The sequence below is a fragment of the Melozone crissalis genome, unplaced genomic scaffold (genome assembly GCF_028551555.1).
Source record: "Melozone crissalis strain CALT ecotype California unplaced genomic scaffold, PUWL_Pcris_2 ptg000005l_1, whole genome shotgun sequence".
Lineage (NCBI taxonomy): Eukaryota > Metazoa > Chordata > Aves > Passeriformes > Passerellidae > Melozone > Melozone crissalis.
The window spans coordinates 37285904-37305598 of NW_026535783.1; the positions used below are offsets into that span (position 1 = coordinate 37285904).

A 19695-nucleotide genomic window follows, 5' to 3' on the forward strand; every position below is an offset into this window, starting at 1 on the left:
CTTTTATGTCTATGGGAGAGTACAGTGACAATAAATCAAATTGAACTAGCAATTAAAAACCATAGGTTCTCCACCATGTTTTACCTTTTAGTGTCACATTTGGATAGTCTTTTGGGGAAACTTTTCCTTAGCGTAGATTCAAAAATGTCAGTTGTGTATTAATTTTATGCAGTAAATTGTGGTATGCCGTTTTATGTCTAATGATAGTGAGAACAAAGGAGTTCCTAGTGTTCATATATTAACTGTTAACTTTCTCATGTGGATTTCTGAGACTGTTATGTGGGATCATATTGCCTTTCTCTCTGACTCTAAACTGTAGTAACATTTGAAGCTACTTTTGGTCAAATTTGACCAGGTCAGAGATCATCCCTCTGCACTTGGCATCGGTGAGGCCACACCTTGAGTCCTGTATTCTGTTCTGGGCCCCTCACTATAAAAAGGACTTTGAGGTGCTGGAGAGTGTCCAGAGAAGAGCAACAAGGCTCGTGAAAGGACTAGAAAGCCTGTCTTATGAGGAATGGCTGAGGGACCTGGGTTTGTTTAGTCTGGAGGAGAGGAGGCTCAGGGGGGACCTCATCACTCCCTACAGCTCCCTGAAAGGAGGGTGTAGTGAGGTGGGGGCTGGTTTCCTGTACTGTGCCAGCTGGGAGAGGACCAGGGGAAATGGCCTTAAGATGAGACAGGGGAAATTCAGATTAGTTATTAAGAAATTTTTTTCACTCTTAGGGTGGTCAGGAAATAGGTTTCCCTGGGAGGTGATAGAGTCACCATCCTTGGCAGTGCTGAAGAGGAGTCTGGATCTGTTGCTGGGTTATGTGGTTTAGTGATTTAAGGGTTATATTGCTAGTGCTGGGTGAAGGATGGTGTTAAAGGTGTCTTCCAGCCTTGATGGTTTTATAATTCTATATAATTCTCATTATTAAGTTCCTCTATGGGTTCATGAAGATAAGCTACCACATTGGTGGATAGAACCCTGTTATTTTTCTTACTGAGGAAAACACTGAAGACCAAACCCAGCCCAAGAAATCTCAAGAAAATAAAGAGACATTGATACATTGTAAGAAACACTGTAAGAACACAGGAACAATCATTTTGGAGCTTGTACTTTTTAACAGTTTCGAATAGGAACCATGCCAGGACCAGCTGTTACTGATTCTCCTGCTGAAGGAACTATTCCTGGTACCTTTCCATATACTAAATACCATATTGAGGCCAATTGTACCCTCCCACACTTGTGGAAATGCAAAATGGCTAATTCTCTGGGCTTCATTTTTGGACTGATACAAGATGAGAATAGGATGACAGAGTGAAGCAGCTGTTCAGCATCTTCTCTAGAGTGGATTTCTTGTTGAAAGAGGCTGTTGTTCTAGAGTGCAAGGGGAGATTCAGCAGAAAAATGCTAGTGTGGTAAAAGATAGTCTTTAAGTCCCTTCAGAAGTGCACCTGAGCAATCTGAGCAATTATTTAAATTTGGAAATATTTCTCTCCTTTTTTTTTTTTTTTTTTTTTCTTTTTTCATTCCCAGTGGATCAATCTGGGCCCAATGCTTGGGATTTTGTTTTTGAGTGTAGAAGTTTGGCGTGGTAATTAGACAGAAATACCTTGGAGCTACCCATGGTGTAGGTTGGAAATGTCATGAAAAGGCTTTGTAGGACCCTGAAGCAATTGTGAAGTCTTAGCTGTCACTGTGGAGATGTCTGAAATCAGAATCACCCTTAAGCATTAAGATGCTTTGTCATGTGGGTGTATTGCAGGGCTGTCTGGGAGTAGCAGAGCAGTGCAGTGGTTTTAGCCCTGTGCTTGTATGAAAATAAAGCTTTCAAATTAGTAAAACTACTCTATGAGTACACTCCCTCTATGCAGCTGATCCTGAGTGGTAGCTTTGAGTACACTGGAATTTTCTGACTTGCCCAGAGCATAGAGCCTGGTTTGCTGCTTTGATAGGAGGGTGACACTGGACACTATGGATTTGTTGGCATGCCTGCTAATTCCTCCCTAAAGAACTATTGCAGATAAAATTCTCATTTTGCTTTCAAGCTTAAATATGATGAAAACTGGGTGACACAGATATAGTTTTTTTTTTTTTAATCAGATTTTATTTCATTTATTTCACTAGTAAGGGTGGTGAGGAGACTCATTTGTATACCAAAGTGTATCACTTACAATCGACCTGGGCAGAATACTTGTTTAATCTTACAACCTAAGTAGTTTAGCATTGTGCCAGTATTTACTAGGAAAGGAAATTCATCTCTGGTCCATTAGTAATTAATTTCTTTATCATGAAGCAGTGGTTCTGTTTTTAATGGGAGTTATATACAAAATGTACAGCAGTTCCTCATCAGAGGGACCTTGGGAAAGGGTCATCAAATCTTGAGTGCAGCTGATCTGTGTTTTAGCAAGAGAGCTATTTAACACATGTTTCTAAAAATGTGTGTCTAGTCCCACATGAGAGTGGTGGAGGTTGGAAGAAAGACACATCAGACAACTTGCAACCTCAGTTTAATGAAGTTTTGTTTTTAAGGACTTGCAATACTCCATACAGTTAGGAGTAGAGACCAGTCTGGGAGAACTCCAGTCTCTGTGAAGGGGTAGAACAGAAGTATTATGGGCAGAATCCCAGAGAAACTGAACTATAAGTTAATAAAAATCTTAATCCTAATCCATGCATATCAACCTCTGCTCCAGGGCAGACTTATCACAAAATTTATTGCATTTGCATGAACTTTTGCTGCAATGCTGCTTGCTGTGTGTTGTTCAGGTCATGTTAATTCAAAATAATTGAACTGGAAAAGGAACAAAGAAGGCTGTGGGAATTATATCTAATAGAAATGGATTTCATCCAGAGCTGGAGTAAAAAATAATATGTCTAGGAAAAGAGGTGAGTGAGAGAGAATGAATAAGAGAGTAAGCAAAAGTGAATGAGAGAGAAAAACATGCTGTAAAATAACTTGGAGAAGGTGATCAGGGAAAAATTGGCCTGTAATTCTGAGAACTGAGACACTCTAAAGTAAACTAAGTGTAAAGTCACTGGTATTGAGAAATAGTTTTTAGAAAACCATAGGCAATAATAAAATTCATTGTAGCTGTCATGAATTTGAAAGAAGTGTTAAAAATTGGAGTTCGGACAAATTGTTTAAAGCCTACAAAGATTTAAAATGAATTTTAATGGAGGCTGGGAGCCCATTGAGCACAATAGGAGCTACTGCTCTTGTTCTTTCTCTAAGTGCTTGTTTCAGACCATTTTCAGAGACTAAGTGCTGAGTTAAATGGCATCATGCTTTTACTAGTAGAGCTGCATTTATGTACTAAACAAAAATTTGACAGAAATGAATAATAATGTGAAGAGAATATATACATTTGTATACACTTAATTCAGCAGAAATATTACTAACTAAATATCTTGTGTGAAGATTAGAAACTTGTAAACGAAATCCTTTTATATTATCATATATTGATAAAAACAAAGATTTTTTTTCCCATTGGTTGTGAACCAGCTTTCTGTGAGAATGTGGTGGCTCATGCATCCATCAATATATGCAGATTTTATGGCCAGATGTTCAGCTGATGTAGAGACTATGGATAAGTTCCAACATACAACAGTGATAATTTGGAAATTTGCCAGTTCAGAATCATATTCTGAACTGGTGATTCTGCTCCAGTGTATGTGACTACCTTTTCTGGACCAGATAAATGTTTGTGATAGTGATGCACCTTGTTTCTTCCTCATTAACATGCCACTAAATAACATTGGTGCTCTGATTTTGGCAAAAATACAGAGGAGCAGCTCTTTTGCTGTGGCAGAACAATGTCAATATTCCTGATATAAAAGTTCTTGAAACCATGAGAAAGCCGTGTTGGCCTCAGGGCATGACGAAGGAGACACACATTATGCCCTACGTCCTTTGGCATCTCTTGTGCCTGTAAGAGTTGCCTGTCGCCTAATTAATTGCCCTGTCTGAACTTATGTGAGCTTTGAATATGTATTTGTTTGTTTGTTTTTGTTTGTTTGTTTGGTTGGTTGGTTTGGGATTTTTTTTGGCAGTCCCTATGCAAGTCCTTTCTTTGAAGCTAAAGCAAATTTACCTTGATTTTGCTCTTCATTCAAGAAAAATATTAGATATTCATTTTCAAGATTAATATAGGGTTTATTTCCAAGATTAATATAGGGACTTTTCAATAAAATTAATTATTCTTTTAATTTTCTAGCAGTGTTTCATAACTCCATTCTCCTGCTATTTTCTGTCGATTAAACAAAGTTTTCCAGTCCAGCCCTTGCCTGAAGTATTTTTGTAAAACCTGCATGTTCTTCTGATTGTGTTTTACTGTATGCAAATACAAGCACTTGGCAAAGTATTGCTTGCTGAATGAAATTTAAGTATTCACAGTATTTGGCCACTTTCAGTTGCCCCTTCCTGACTGCTCCTCTTCCAAACACAGAGACTTAATCAAAAGCCTCTAGGCTGGGAAGAGATGAGACTTTACTTTGCTGCCAGTGCTTTGAGGCACTAGAACAGGTTGCCCAGAGAGGCTGTGGATGGTCCATCCGTGGGAGTGCTCAAGGCCAGGTTGTATGAAACTCTGAGCAATGAGGTCTTATGACACATGTCTCTGTCAATGGAATGGGAGTTGGAACAAAATCATCTTTAAAGTCCCCTTCCACCCAGGCCGTTCTTTGAGTCTATCACTGTTTCCTTTTTCCTCACAGCTTCTTATTTAGAACTCTTAACCCTGTGCTGGATCAAGACAAAGCTTGGCCCTCTCAGACCTTCTCAGTGAATGGCTTTATTTGAAACAGGTCGAAACAGGCTGAAGTGTTTTTTACCAAAAGCATATCAGTGTTTTTGGAGTTAAACTGAGTTTCTAGAATGGTGCTTTTACCCTTGCAGGGTGTCCTTGTTCACCCTGAGCTTTTGCTGTGAAAGCTGATAGCACATCAGGTGCTCAGCATTTGTGGGTAAGCAAGAACACACCTGGCCTCGCTAATGACTACTCAGCGCCACTTAAGGGCTGATCAGAGGTGAAGGCTCTATTTACAAAGCAAAAATTGCACTAGTCTGAAACACAGCATACAGTTGCAATGAAATCTTAGTCAGAAGGCAATGCTCAGCATATTTTAGGATCCAACACCAAAAGTGATATCTGTGACAGTTTGCTTACACACCACTGGCACTTGAAGCACCAAGACTCGTTAGCTATCCCGTGACTGACCTTCAAGGTTTCTGTGTATCTTTCTCTCACCCTTCTGTTTTCTGTGAGAGCACCTGTCTGACCCCTGAGATACATAGCAGCTACTGGAACCTCTTGTGGAAAAGAGATTAGAAATTAGTAGTGCTGAACATCAATCTCCTCTCAGAATGCTTGGCAATGTGTTAACAGGATTAGGATCAAAGTATTTCCTTCCCCATTGGGCAGCCACCATGTTGCTAACATGCTTTCAATGAAACAAGAAGTTCAGCCCCTCCAGGAATGATTTCTAGTGATCATTAGCTACTATCACACATAAAGCCAAGCAGGTGTAGGCCATCCTTCAATTAAAGCAGCCTTTGTGGACTACAATGTCAAATACACAAGACAGAGATGAAACTGCTTAAAATTGCTGAAGTTCTTTTTCTCTCCCTGATTTGGACACTTTAGTTCTAGTAAAGAAATAAAAGATTATTGTCTCAGTTTTATACCTGAGTAGTTTTGTTTGGGTTTTTATTACAATAAAGGGTACAATAACTCATTGCAATGAACAGTTGAAAACATCTGTGGCCTGTTCTTGCAAGGCAGTGTGACATGTGAATTAATGACATTTTTTTGCATTGTTTCTAAAATTCGTCTTTAGAAGCTAACTTGAGGTGTTATATTTTCATTCACCTAAGATTTTTTTTCATGGAAGTTGTTAAAAAAATATTGCTACATGGAAAAAGCATTTTGGAAAACCAAATACTTTTCAATATAAAGTTTCTGCAGAAACAGCTTGATTAATTTTTAGGAACCTTAATCTCCTCCTTACTATAACAGCTAATTAATCTGGGAATAAATATGGCTTGGATACTGTATAGTAGAGATGAGGCACAGGTATTAATTATTAATAGTCAATGCTGTAAGGCTGAAAGATAAGTACTCAGGGGAAAATCTTTCCTAAAACTCAAATTGAAATATGCAAACAAATATAGGGGTGGCTATTTCCAGAAATATTAGCAATGACAAGGTGTTTATCTTCCCCTGACAGTCAGAGAGCATTAAGCACCTAATTGCTGTGTCTTTGAAAGTCTCCACAAATTATGAAGTAACTCCTCTGTTTTCTGGAAGATTCAGCTGAATTGTGTACACGTTTGCAATCTTCCACCAACAGAAGGTCACAGCAGAAATCTGAGCTTGTAGAAACTGCCTGTCACTTCCATGACCTCCATGTGAAAGCCTAGACTGCTTAATTTCTTGGTGTATTTCCAATCTGTTTTTAACCCATGAAGGTCGGGTCTTAGTGATACACGTTTGATTTTGGAAATGTTAGGTAAATCTGCATTCCTGGGAGTTTGAGAAATTTCCGTGTTTCCCCTCTTTCACTATTCACATGATTGGTATCAGGGTTTCATATTTGCAAATTTGCTTTTTTTAATCTCTAACTGCTTTGTTGTAATAGGTAATTAACTTCTCCAAACAGTTCTAAATGCTGATCTGGTCTGTGCTGATACTTCAGCTTGGTATTTCAAAAAGAAATATGAAGAAAATCATGTTGTGTTTCTGCCAGATGAAAATGTTGAATACTCTTAACTTTCAGTTTGCTGGGAGCAGTACAGCATGGCTCACTGTCCAAGTCCCCTTTTGCTGTCTGAATCTTCATCTAGGAGTGGCCTGATCCTGGTGGATGTGGGGTGGGGCTGTGGAAAGTGGACTTCTATACTGGTTTGTCTTAGTTTCCCATCTGTGAATTCATTCTGGATTATGTACCTCTAAACCACTGCAGACTGTATAAGAATTCTTAAATCAGATTGTCTTTATCTTTTTATGAGCAACTCTCAGCCCCCATAATTCAGAGTGAAACATATAAATAATTTATGTGTATTATCTAAAAAAAGAATGAAATGAGCTAGATATTTCTGGTAACTCAGTGAAACCGTCATTGCTGATTCAATTATGTTTCATCTTTTCCCCTAAAAAGAGAGATACTGGGAAGACAGAATAGGTAAAGAAATGTTGGAAGGCTGTTGTTGTGTTGTGGCTGTTGTTTGAAGTTTGAAGTTGTTGACTTTTTGTTTTCTTTGTACCAGGGTTCCATATCAGTCTCTCAGTGATAAGCGAACTTCAAATAGAAATACATTGCAGGGCTTATCTCCAGTACTACTGTAGACTATTTCTGTGTGAGTTTCTGAGCAACCATGGCACATAAACCACAGATATTGAAAATGCTCATTCAATGGTATTTGTTTTTTCAAAAGTTCTCTTCAGAAAACTGATTTGCAGTTACCCTGACTGCACCTGAATTCTTGAGGTGTCATAATTTTTAAAGTAATACTTTTCTGTCAGATATTAACATCTCCTACAAAATATCTACCCCTGGCCTTTCTCTGTAGTAGAATTGCTAAAGGCTATGAAGAGAAATGATAGCCCATGTTTTAGGATCCAATATTTTAAGTATTGGACATTTTTTAATAAATGCTACGTTTTCTTTTTGCAGTTGACCAAAGGGTTTTAGAGCTAGAATGAAAGGGTTAAAAATGAAATCCCTTAGTGCAAGGCCTTCCAGTGTTGAATGCTGTGCTTTTTGACCAGCTGCTTCCACAGCACAAATCTCATTTTACTGTGGAGATTTTTGCTTAAATGAAAAATACTAATACAAAGGCTGCTGGCTGTGGTCTGAAGTGGCACTTGAATATCAGCATGTTCTTTTGTCTGACAAAACATCCTCCTGAGCAGGTCAGCTAGTGCTAGCAGGGGATATGCTAAGGCTCTTAACTAAAGTGCGAGCCTAACTTATTTTCCTGCCAAAAGCATCTTTTCCTGTAAATTTATGCACCTACTAATAAGCATCCATACCTCTCTTCTGTATATTAGTTATGATTAGGTTATTGTGAACATTTCACAGAAAAGTGCAATCTTTTTCCCTTGAGATTTTTAGTTTTTGCTAGAAGAGAACAATTGCTTGTGTTTTGACTGAAGATATAGTACTTAGACATTCTTTAGTTTTAAGAAGCGTAGAAGACAACACCAATGAAGAGACAATGTTAAAGTTTCTGAATAGTCTTTCCTACTGTCTGATATGATCATTCTTCTGGAAAAAAATGTCTAAAAGTATAAGACTAAAATGTCTACTGCAAGCTGAGGACTACAGTCTGTAGTCCTTTAAATAGGTCTTCGAAATATCTGTCTTATTTCTATTCTCAGCTACATCTATTTTACAGGCACTGGTGATATCAAGTATGCTTATACAGTACAATTCCATTATGGAGGTGTTTTTCTCATTTATGTATGCCTCAGTGAAATAAAGTTCCTACTTCTCGTTTTTGGTACCATTTACATTTACAAGGCCATTTTTGATTGATATTAACCTCTGCTCTCTGCTTTGTCTTTTCAGCACTGGCTTGAGCCCAACAAGTCCATCTTCAAGCAAATGAAATGTAAGTCTTGAAAGCTCATGCTTTTAAACTTATTTTTAAATAACGGAAGGTTTTCTTGTGCTTCCATGCAGTAATTTAGAATAAGATTCATTTGTTTCTCAATGTAAACAGGTCCTTCATGTCAGCACATGAAGGAGTCCTAAAAACTCCATGCTATCCTGATCTTACCATCTTACAGTGTTCGGCAATCAAAGCTTTTCCTCACTGCCCATGGCTACAGCCAGAGGCCAGCAGACATGGGATGGCAGATCTAGTCAGAAGACCTGTGTGTCCCAGCTCTCATTTTCAGTCAGATGCCATCAGCCACTGGGAGATGGCAATAAAAATGGTGTGTGGCAATTGCTTCTAGGTCTTTTCTGGTTATCCTTCTTTCTGCTGCCCCTTGCTTCCTGAAAATGCAGAACACTGGCTTGAGATCATTGTTACTGTCCAGCAAACTCAAGTACCGTGGGCTAAGAAGTGAGCTTTCTGCTACAGGTAGGGGGGAACTTAAGATCAGTATTTTAAAAAGTGTCTTTAAACCAGGACTGCATTATTTTAATTATTTTATTGAAATGTTACTGTCTGGCCTATGGTTTCCATCAAATAGTCCAACTGTGAAGACCTCTTCAGGAAACAGAAATGCTTTAGCACTCAGAAGGTTATATGCAGCAGTTTATTTGGCAATTCTGGACAATTGCCATGGCTCACTAGAAGTTGTGTCTTAGCTGTCATCTATCTATCTATCTATCTATCTATCTATCTATCTATCTATCTATCTATATTCTGTCTTATGAAATGAAGGAGAATTTTATCCTCATATTGTTCATATACAGTTTTCTGTTTTAACAAGGAGCCTTTTTTTGTGGGAGATAATATATTTGCTTTAAAATGTAGTGAGGCTTAAGAGATTGTCTAATATGCAAAACCAGCTAATACTGGGTGTTGACTAGGAATTTCAAGGAATTCTTCCATTAATGCAGCCATACTAGAGTATATGCATGCATGTGTATATATGCCAATACTCATATATCTGGCATATTCAATATGAACTTTTATATCTAGTGTTTAGCCAGCTGGAGTACTATCCAGTAATAATTAAGTTTAAAAAAGTCAAATTAGAACGTAGTTGTTCTCCTCAGCAGTGCTAGTAAAGGAAGAAAAGAAGGAAGAACAGAAAAAGTATAAGAATTGTAAATTATCTGGATCTCTTGCTTCCTTCTAATGTGTTATCAAAAGTAGAACAGTTTCCTGAATGTATCTCCTGCATTTATGTTACTGCTTTTACCCAGCAAAGTATAAGGGCTCATTCCTCTTGTGCACTTTGCAAAGCAGCACATGCAGGGGCTCTGCCAACAGATGTGCTGAGAATGTTTTGATGTATTCAAAACAACCTTCCCTGCATATAGATGCTACCTAGATGTGATAGATGATAGCCCAAGAATTCCGTAGATGTAGTGATTTGATGGCCTCATCAGAGGATTTCTGTGGCTTTTGAGATAGAATCCTAATCAAAACTCTAAAAACAGATTAATATGTAGCAAAATGGCAAAATAAAATGCATCTAGCATGAGGTTGTTTATCATAGTGGAAAGGTCTTAAGAACAACTGCCAAAGAGAATGGATTTTTTTTACCAGCCTTAGGACACAGAAGTTGGATTAACAATTTACGTTTAAAAGTTGGATTGGCAACTTATATTTAAAAATACTAGTGTAAGTTAACTTCTCTTATGTCACAGAAGAAAGACTTCAGTGGCTACAATAACCCTTTAAGGAAAAAAAATAGAGCTATGTATATATATTTTGTACATGTGTAGAATACATGAAGATTATGCTCCCACAGGTTTCAAGGACATTTTTTGTATGAATTTGGCATCAAGAACCTTTTGACTTATGTTTCTAAAAATAGGCTATATTAAGGTAGAAAACCAAAAAATTTCTAAAGGAACAGGGTTAACTCATAGTTGATCTAGAAATATTTGGTTTACTATGAAAAGGTTTAAACTCAGAAGAAGAAATTATTGATACTCACTTGCAAAACTTTCCAGTGTCAGGTGGCACAAGTGAGGACTGGAATTAGTAGAAGGTTGAAAGTCTAAAAACTGAAGCAATGAAGTGACTGGTTAATAGCACATGTGTTATGTATACACAACTCCTGGGAGAAGTAGTGCAGAAAGCTATTCACAGTGACTGTAGTAAATGGAAGTTTCCTTTTATTTCTTTGCATTAAGGAATTCAGGAAAAAATGAAAAATTTTCTGTGATAATCTGTAATGACTCAAAAAGTTCGAAATTCAGTTGAATGTTTAGATTTATATAGAATTGTGAAGCACTTGCATACGTGCAGAAAAAATTTCAAAAATGTTTTGTTCTTGAGCTCAGCTACCATTTGTAGGGAGTTCCCTTTTCCTCCATCACAGCAGCAGCACGATTTTCAGTCTATTTATTCATGCAGCTCAATATTGACAAATATTTGGAGCAGAAAAAGTTTGACTAGTAGAAGTATTCTAGTATACATTTTATTGGGTACTATGCCTCGCATAACCGAAAGAGAGTAGGTTTAGATTACATATTAGGGAAAAACTTTTTCATGTGAGGGTGCTGAGGCACTGGAACATGTTCCTCAGAAAGGTAATAGGTGTCCTGTCCTTGGAGGTGCTCAAGGCCAGGTTGTAACCTGGTCCAGTGCAAGCTTGCCTTGACAGCAAGGGTTGGAACTCGATGATCTTTACAGTCTCTTCAAACCCAAAGCACTCTATGATTCTATGATCTAAAAGAGTAATGCTACAAGGATGTTCTCCTGTGCCAGGTCATTGGAATTTTTCAATTAATTTCCGTGATCTCTAATGCTGTCCTAAAACCTGAAAGGAGATGGAATGAACCAGGTTGATCTCAGCAGAAATGTAAAGAAAAGTTTAATCAAATGTGAGATTCATATATACATATATACATATATACATATATGCATATATACATATATACATATATACATATATACATATATACAAAAATCCATATATACAAAAATCCATATATACATATACAATGAAAAATTCATAAATACATATACAACGGGAGTTTTGTGTGATCCTTCAGACACTTATATGAATGCTGTGTATTCTATAATCCCCATGAATATTTCATAACAGCATTTTAAGCTTTATTATAAACACTTGACAAAAATCCACCTTGCCCTGTGTTGCTCTGTAACTAATGAGTGCAATGTGGGATAGCCCTAATTTGACATTTATGGTAGATCAGGTATCCCTTATGCATAAAAACACTGAGTAACGTTCTACCTGTCTTTAAAATGCTCAGCAAGGAATATGGATAAAGAGCTGATTCCTCTGGAAAGGAAACAGGCATATGGAAACAACTATGTACGTCTTAATGGTTTCCCAGAGATGCTTCTGCAGAGATAGTGAACATGAAGAATATTTGAGTGTAATATTTTTTCTTGCTTGTTTGTTTCTTAAATTTCACTAAATTTTTGTAGGAATCTGTAATTCAGAGAATATGTAACAACAAGGAGAGATGAAGGAAGTATTCTGCAAAGTTGCATTCTCAGGACTATGAAGATAATTTTAACACCTGCTTTTGGATTTCAGTATCCATGTGAAATTCATGTACAGATGTTCATGTACACTGACAGTGCAGTGCGTTATAGAACATAACATTTGTGCTTGGTGAAAAGGAAATTGTGAAAAACAAACTTTCCAAAAAGCATCAGCTGAGAATCTTCCATCTTTATCTATTTGGTTGACACTTGTAAAATTTCAATCAAGTTTTTCAACAGCTTTTAAAAACTATTTTCATCTTTCATAGTGTTGTGGTTTAACCCCAGCTAGCAACTGGCCTCATGCAGGCACTCTCCCAGTCCCCTACCATCAAGATCTCAGAGAGAAGGGTAAAAGCTGGAAAACCCATGGTTAAGACAAAGAAAATTTAATATGGAAGGGAAAAGCACACACAAGCAAAGCAAAACCAGATATTCATTCAGTCCTTCCCATGGGCAGGCAGGTGTTCAACCATCCGCAGGACAGTAGGGCCACACCACGTGTAACAGTGACTTGGGAAGACAATTGCTCCAGAAGTCTCCCTTCCTCTTTCTTTCTCCTACTTTATATATTGCACATGATGACATGTCATCTGGCATATTCCTTTGGTCAGCAGAGGTCATCCATCCTGTCTGTGTCTCCTCCCAAATTCCCATGCACTCATAGTCTCCTCACCAGGGTGTCAGTACGAAAAAACTTCTCTGTATTATCAACCCTGTGTTCAACACAAATGCAAAACACAGCCCCATACAAGCCACTGCAAAGAAAATTAACACTACTCCAGCCAAAATCAGCACACATAAATATTTTATTCTTTTTTCAGATTTTTTTGCTATGAAGAAAATGGTAATACAAATGTGTGGGGCTTTTTTGTAGGGTGGTTAAAAATAGCTCATGTGAGACTCAGTCCCTTACTTACTGATTTCTGTACCAAGGGAGGCATCTCCCATATTCCTCTTTGCTCTTGTCATGGTGTTGTAGGTTTGGGAGTACTTTAGGAAGATCCTTCCTTTTTGATGTACATAGAATACAGTATCTTAGTTAAATGTAAATGAAATAAAATTTTAAAACATACAGCCAGTTGCCTTGAAAACTATGCTCTGTGTGTAGCTCCTTCATGAGCATTTAGATCATGACTTGTTTCAACATTTAACATAATTTAAATTATTTTATTTGTACTTGTTCTTTCACATCTTACGTACTGTTAGCATATAAACTGGCAAATTAATGGTTCTGCTTCAATGGAGTTTGCTGTCGATACTATTCTCCACAATAAAGTCCTTTGAAATCATTGTAATTGTGAATGGTTTTTAGTGAGAAAGTGAACTCAGATAGCAGGAAATTCTGACAGAGCCTCAGGCATTTTGCTATGCCTGCTGCTTCTTATCTGAGAGATAAAGGACCCTCTGAAAGAAAAGACTTATAAGAAATAGCTACTAAAAAACTGATTATGTGACTTGATAGTTTTGTGTTGATGAAATGTGCTTCTGCAATTCTGCTCTATTTTGGGAAGGTTTGTTGTTAATGTCTCCACTTTAATATGGAAGTGGTCAAAAGTAATTTTACTTTCAAGGAATTGAGAAATTATCTGGCTTGACAATCACATCTCTTGAGCTGATAAAATTCGGTGATTGTCTTGGTTTCCGCTATGAGAAATCACAGAGAGAACATGAAGTCCTCATGCATGTTTCCCCAGTGTGGTAAAATGTATGAGAAAAAGGCCTTGCTAAACATTTACATATCATCAAATGCCTGTTTGGAAGAACATTAGGCTTATGATCTACCTTAAAATTAAGATGGATGGTAAAGTGGATATCTCTGGGAGTTCCCTTCTTCCCCATTCAAATGTTCATTGAGGCTGGTTTTCCAGCTGAGAATAAGGAACAGAAAAAGAGGCTCTCCTGTAATTGCAGGGAACCTTTTTATCTCCACAGATTAATTAGATGGATAGATTCATATTCTTTTTACCATTTCAAATTGCAAGTTGTTTTTGTTCCATTCTTGCACAGCAATAGAGAAGGGATCTTGGCTTAGCAGGCTGCAGCAGACTTGTATAGTATTGCTGCACCGCTGAGGAGGAATATTGTTACAGGAGCTTGAGTCTAGAAAAAGATTTGAGAAATAGGCTTTAAGCTGCCTTGACAAATCCCCTGCATGTCCTGTGCATTGGTGTGTACTTCTGTCACATACTGTTCTTCTGCTCAAGTAAAACATTTCCTACTTTAACCTTTCCTATGAATGTAGGCTATTTTTATAGTGCAGTGAATGCCATCATTTCCTCACCGTGATACTCTTTGTATATAGGGCAGCTGATACTTTTATGTGTTTACCATATACTGCCAGAACGAACTTTTATTTATTTATTTATTTTTACCACTGATAAATTTTCCATTTTTTTTTTTTTAATTGACATCTGGAAAATTGGGTGAAATTCAGTACATTTTTGAAGTCTTGCAGTAGGCTTGTATTTGCTATGGCCCTGAAGATATATGCATTAGCTATTCTTATATCTTCATCGCTATTTCCAAACTAATTCTAAATCTGCCAAAACATTTAAAAGTGAGAGGTTTTTTCCTTTGTTTTCCCCAGGGGAAGAGCTCTTGCTTGTTTAATACAGGTTGTCTCTCCTGCCACATTTTTAAACTGGAACAGTATTCCAAAATTTTCCTCCCTTAATAGTTTTAACATGACTATTGAGGAGTGACAGAAACATTTAAGATTACTTAAGTTATCTTTTGTTGTGTCCAGGCAACATGACTCCTTAGTGAGTTTCTGCATGGATGCTTTCCTTTCTGGGACAGTGAATTCACTTTACCTTCTACTTTGCTGTTGCAGGGCAGTTAAGACATAACAATGTCTTCTGTTTTGCAGTCACTGTAAGACAATGCTGCAGTCATATCTAGGACAGCAAAGCCCACACAAAACAGACTGAGTGTTTCTCTAGCTGTCAGACAGCTTCTCCAGATATGAAAACTGTGAAACTTCAAGCCATCTCTAGAGAACAACAAAGGCTTAATTTTTTTTCTTAATTTCCCCTTAATTTCTGTTTATTATTGATTACTTGCTTTTTTATTTTCCAGTATTTTTCATATTTCCATTCCTATCCCTTCTGAAATTCCTCCTTGTGTCTTAAATTAATAGTTATTTAAACAAGGAAAAAAATTAAATCAGCAGTTTTTGTGGAAACTGACTGTACTTAAAATAAGTACAATGTGAGATTTTAAAAGAGGAAAATATTCCTTTATCTTCAAGAAAATAAAGGAATATTTTATCCAAAAGACATCAACTGTAACAAAAGATTTAACTCATTTTTATTTTCTATTGCTGTTGTGCATCACATGGAACTGTGTGATATCTAGGGATGTGTTTCTGAAACACTGCAGCATACACGTAGATACTGCAGTCAGAGTAGCTTGAAGAGTATCATGATTGTTGAACTAATCACCACATGAAGTTTTTACAAGCCTTTGAACTGGTGAGCTTAAGAAGGTGGTACAGTAAAATGTTCTAGTAGCTTACTAATTACTGTTACAATTTACAATTTAAAAAAGAAATTAATGATTTCACCTGGTAATGTCTTCCATTTTCTCTGTAATTTTTTCTTGCCCTTTTCTTCTGCTTTCCCTTTCCCTGCCATAAAAGCACAATCTTTTCAAGGTTTTGGAAATTTAAAATTGTCTGTGTACATTGAGAATATACCAAGACCAAAATATATTAAAACTAACTAGAATATTGTAGATCTGCACTTTGCTCTAAATCGAGAGGCACTGATTGCAAAATTGAAATATTTCCTGTTATTGTGATTCTTTCCTCTTTCTCCTTTCTCCTTTCTTTTTCCCCTCTTTCTTTTGTATTGGAAGGATTGTACATCAGGTCTGGCATTGATATCATTGCTCAGAGTTGGGTACTATAATCTTATTAAATACTGGGAACAGAAATGCTTCTACTGTCTTTAGTTTCATTACCTAAATGGTTTCTTCAATTTTGTAGTATTATCATTGCTTACTGCTTATCATTTGCCAAAAACGACCACCCCAAAATAAAGGATATATAATAATGCCCTTGTTTGAATCTCTGCCTAAACTAACCATTAGTAAGTGACTTTAAGGTCACTCCTTCAGAGTGGCTTAAGCAATGTTTGTTTTCTATGGTTCTCATGTTTTTTCTTTATAATGTTTCAGCTCATCCACCATATACCATGTGCTTTAGAGTGAAATTCTATCCACATGAACCCTTGAAGATTAAAGAAGAGCTCACCAGGTATTTTTTTGTTTTGTTTTGTTTTGGGCTTTTTCCTTTTTTTTTTTGGTCCTTTTTTAGTCTGTGCATTTAATGTGCTTTGCTAATAAGTTCAAGAAAAGGCAGATTGTTGTCTAGGGTACGGTTCTCACTATTTCTGATAAAATTAGCATAGGCTGGCATTTGCAATACTGATCTTCTTTGTACTGTGATACCTATAGATTTTTAAAGCAGTTTAAAGGAAGTCTTCTATAACATACAGACAAGTAGTTATGCTATACAAAAACTTGCAAAAAATGAAGCAATGGTGAAATGACTGGGCAAAATTTACCCTGGTTCTTTCCCTGGCAGGGATAAGTTCCCTTCCCTTCCCTTCCCTTCCCTTCCCTTCCCTTCCCTTCCCTTCCCTTCCCTTCCCTTCCCTTCCCTTCCCTTCCCTTCCCTTCCCTTCCCTTCCCTTCCCTTCCCTCTCTTGCTTTCTTTTTTCTTTCCTTCCCTTCCCTTCCCCCCCCCCCCCCCCCCCCCCCCCCATAATCTGGAAAGTTTAATTCAGACCTGACTATTTCAAGACGTTTATGCATAGTCTCACTTATTTTTCTCTTGGGTGTATCTTTAGAATCACAAATAAGACAATCTTTTCAAAGTAGTGACAGACCTTAAGCTGATACAGAGGTGCAATATATGCATATTTTTCAAGTACAGCTGCTCTGGAGGGTAAGAATTCTTGCTGCTTATGTTGGAATTTTGAAAATTTTATTGTGAAAACAGAGTTGTACAACAGCTTAGCTGTGTTTAATGAATGGGAGCTCTGCTCTTCCTACCGGCCATTGTGAATATTCTGTTGCTCTGGACACAAGAAGTGTACGTGGTGGGGGGAAATGCAGGAAAGTAGCTCTTTTGAGCTCTGTACCAGCTGTGCAGGACTGTGTGTGTGCTTTACCACCTTGCTGGAGAGCAGGCACGCTGCTGACTGCTGGCTGCAGCTGCAGAAGCACCGAGTGCCTCAGCACCTGCTGCCTTGGCTCTTGGTTGATTCTTTCCCCAAGCACTGCATGTGCTTGTGCTCACAAATCACAGTGTGGGGATCCCATTGTCACTGGCCTCACACTGAAAGTTTCAGAAACAGGTTATGTTCTGCTGAATGGTACATTTGTAGTTTGTATAAAACAGCTGGGACATGCTGTTATTTTATAGCTATTTATCTTGGATGAAATACTGGAACTGTACAGCTGAGTGAACAGGTTGTAAACCAGGCAGTCAATGAATTTTCAATATTTGCTACTGTTTGTCCTTGGATGAACATTTTACCTTTTATGATCAGAGTACGATTGTATAGTCCTTTCTCATTCAAGAATCTAAATTAATTGGCTTTTAAAAAACTTGGCTATCCTCCCAGGATAAATTTTATTGAAATATAAAGAATTCGCTCACTGATAGTTGTTGTGCTGTGAGTATGTTTTAGTCTTTACTGGGATATTTCAAATAAATTTTTCAAGTGAAGTTGTTGTGCGACAAATGTGTTACAGTCTTTTATAAAAACTAATACCATTAAGAACTTAAAAAGGAGAAATAATTAGAGGCATCATTTATTCAAAATGTTTTTGTATCTGATCATCTTAATAGTTTCTCAGTGTTGTTATTTGAGAAGCTTTGCTTCATCTCTGCCATATGTCTTACACAATAACAAAATACAAAAAATGCTCCTGAAATGAGCAAGTGAAGTGCAGTCATGCAACCCATCTCTGAGAATTTACTTCATGACCAAAGCAGAGGGTCAGATTCTATGTGATGCTCTAGATTGGCTGGAGTTATTTTTCTTTTTTCTTGAATTGCAATGATTGGTGAAATTCAAGTAGAAGAGTGTTCATTAGCATTTTAGAGAGGACAATTGTGAAACCTTGAGGACTAGTTCTTCTAGTTCTCCATGAACTTCTATTTCTTCTAGAGGCTTCTTGGTAGACTTTTGCTTTGCTTTTTTTTTTTTTTTTTTAGTGCTGCTGTGTTCACTTGACAATCATATTTTTGCTGGGTGTTCTTAAGACGTTTTGAAAAGAAATTAATAATATTTTCACCCTTTGACTTAAAAACCATCTGTACTTTGCAGCTGTATGTACAGTCAACTGAGTGAGAGTAATAGTGTTTTGCATTTCTGTCATTGTCCGTGCCTAAGGATGTCAGAGCTGCTCTATCACTTCTTTGGCTGGGTGGAAATCTGATGGGTGTCTGTGGTCCCCATTTAAATAATGAAATTAAGTAAGACATTCTATCACATTGCCATACTACTCTTTGTTTCAGAACATCGATTAACCCTGTGGTTAATGCCTCATATGGATTATGGTCAACACAGTCTTTTTAAAAGCTTTATAGGAATAAATCTTTAATGAAGCATCTTAGAGACATCAGAGAGACTTACAGGTCTTAAAAAGAACTGCTGTTCCTACTCTTCTATAGAAAAAGCTGATGTGAAAAAAATCATCTGTTCAGTGCATGAAGCTTTGTGTCTATGGGGTAAAGGTATGGTTTCTGTGAAACCAGTTTAACATACTATTCAGGATTTAGACATCACTTGCAGCAAGAAATTTTAAGAGTTTTCCCCTCAGATTACTGATGCTTCATTTCTGTCCTACCTTGGGCCCAACCTTCCCTGGTTGGGTTTGACTGTAATCCTTGACTTACTCTGTGGTTTAAAATGTGAAACTAGTTTCAGAAAATGAAGGTGGAGAATTATCTATTTGAAGTTATCACTATGTCTATGATATCATAGAAAAAAACCCTGTAGTAGTCTGAAAACTTGTGCACACTGCATGTTTGGAGGCCAGGAGTGCCTTGGGCAAACAATGATGCTGTGTTCTTGCCTGTCACTGCATTTTATAACACTGCTAAGGACAGCTAAGAATATTGTCAGTCAACATTGTACCTTTCCAGCCACTTATTTTTATCTTCTCTTGTTTTAATTAACAACCATTTTCATAGCTATGTTTTTGAAATAAAATCAGTGTCTGCCTTTGGATGTCAAGGCATTCTGAAATATTATTGTTAAAGTATTGGTTTCTCTGGGTCTGGATTAAAGGCATTTGAGATGGTAGATCATGTTTGGACTCAGGTGTTTATTATTTCTTATCAGTGAAACAGTCTCACTACTGTGAGTTGGGCAGCTTTTCATTAGCAGGCACAAAATGGCTAACAATCTCTTCTTACAAGGTCTTTTAGACTAAACTATCCAGTTAAGAACTGACGCCTAGATTATTTTCCCTTTTAACCCAATAACTGATCCCACAGAGCCCACAATGCAGATGTTTCTGCCCAATTACAAAATGC

General features: G+C 37.2%; 1 protein-coding gene across 2 annotated transcripts in view; it reads left to right on the forward strand.

Annotated features, from left to right (window-relative positions):
- Nucleotides 1–19695, forward strand: part of FRMD3 (FERM domain containing 3) — a 129760-nt gene that overhangs the window by 62162 nt on the left and 47903 nt on the right. For both annotated transcript variants that reach the window (XM_054284404.1, XM_054284413.1), the window contains exons 3-4: nucleotides 8561–8603; nucleotides 16320–16398. In XM_054284404.1, the coding sequence (XP_054140379.1) occupies nucleotides 8561–8603; nucleotides 16320–16398 (122 nt within the window). The remainder of the gene's footprint in view (nucleotides 1–8560; nucleotides 8604–16319; nucleotides 16399–19695) is intronic.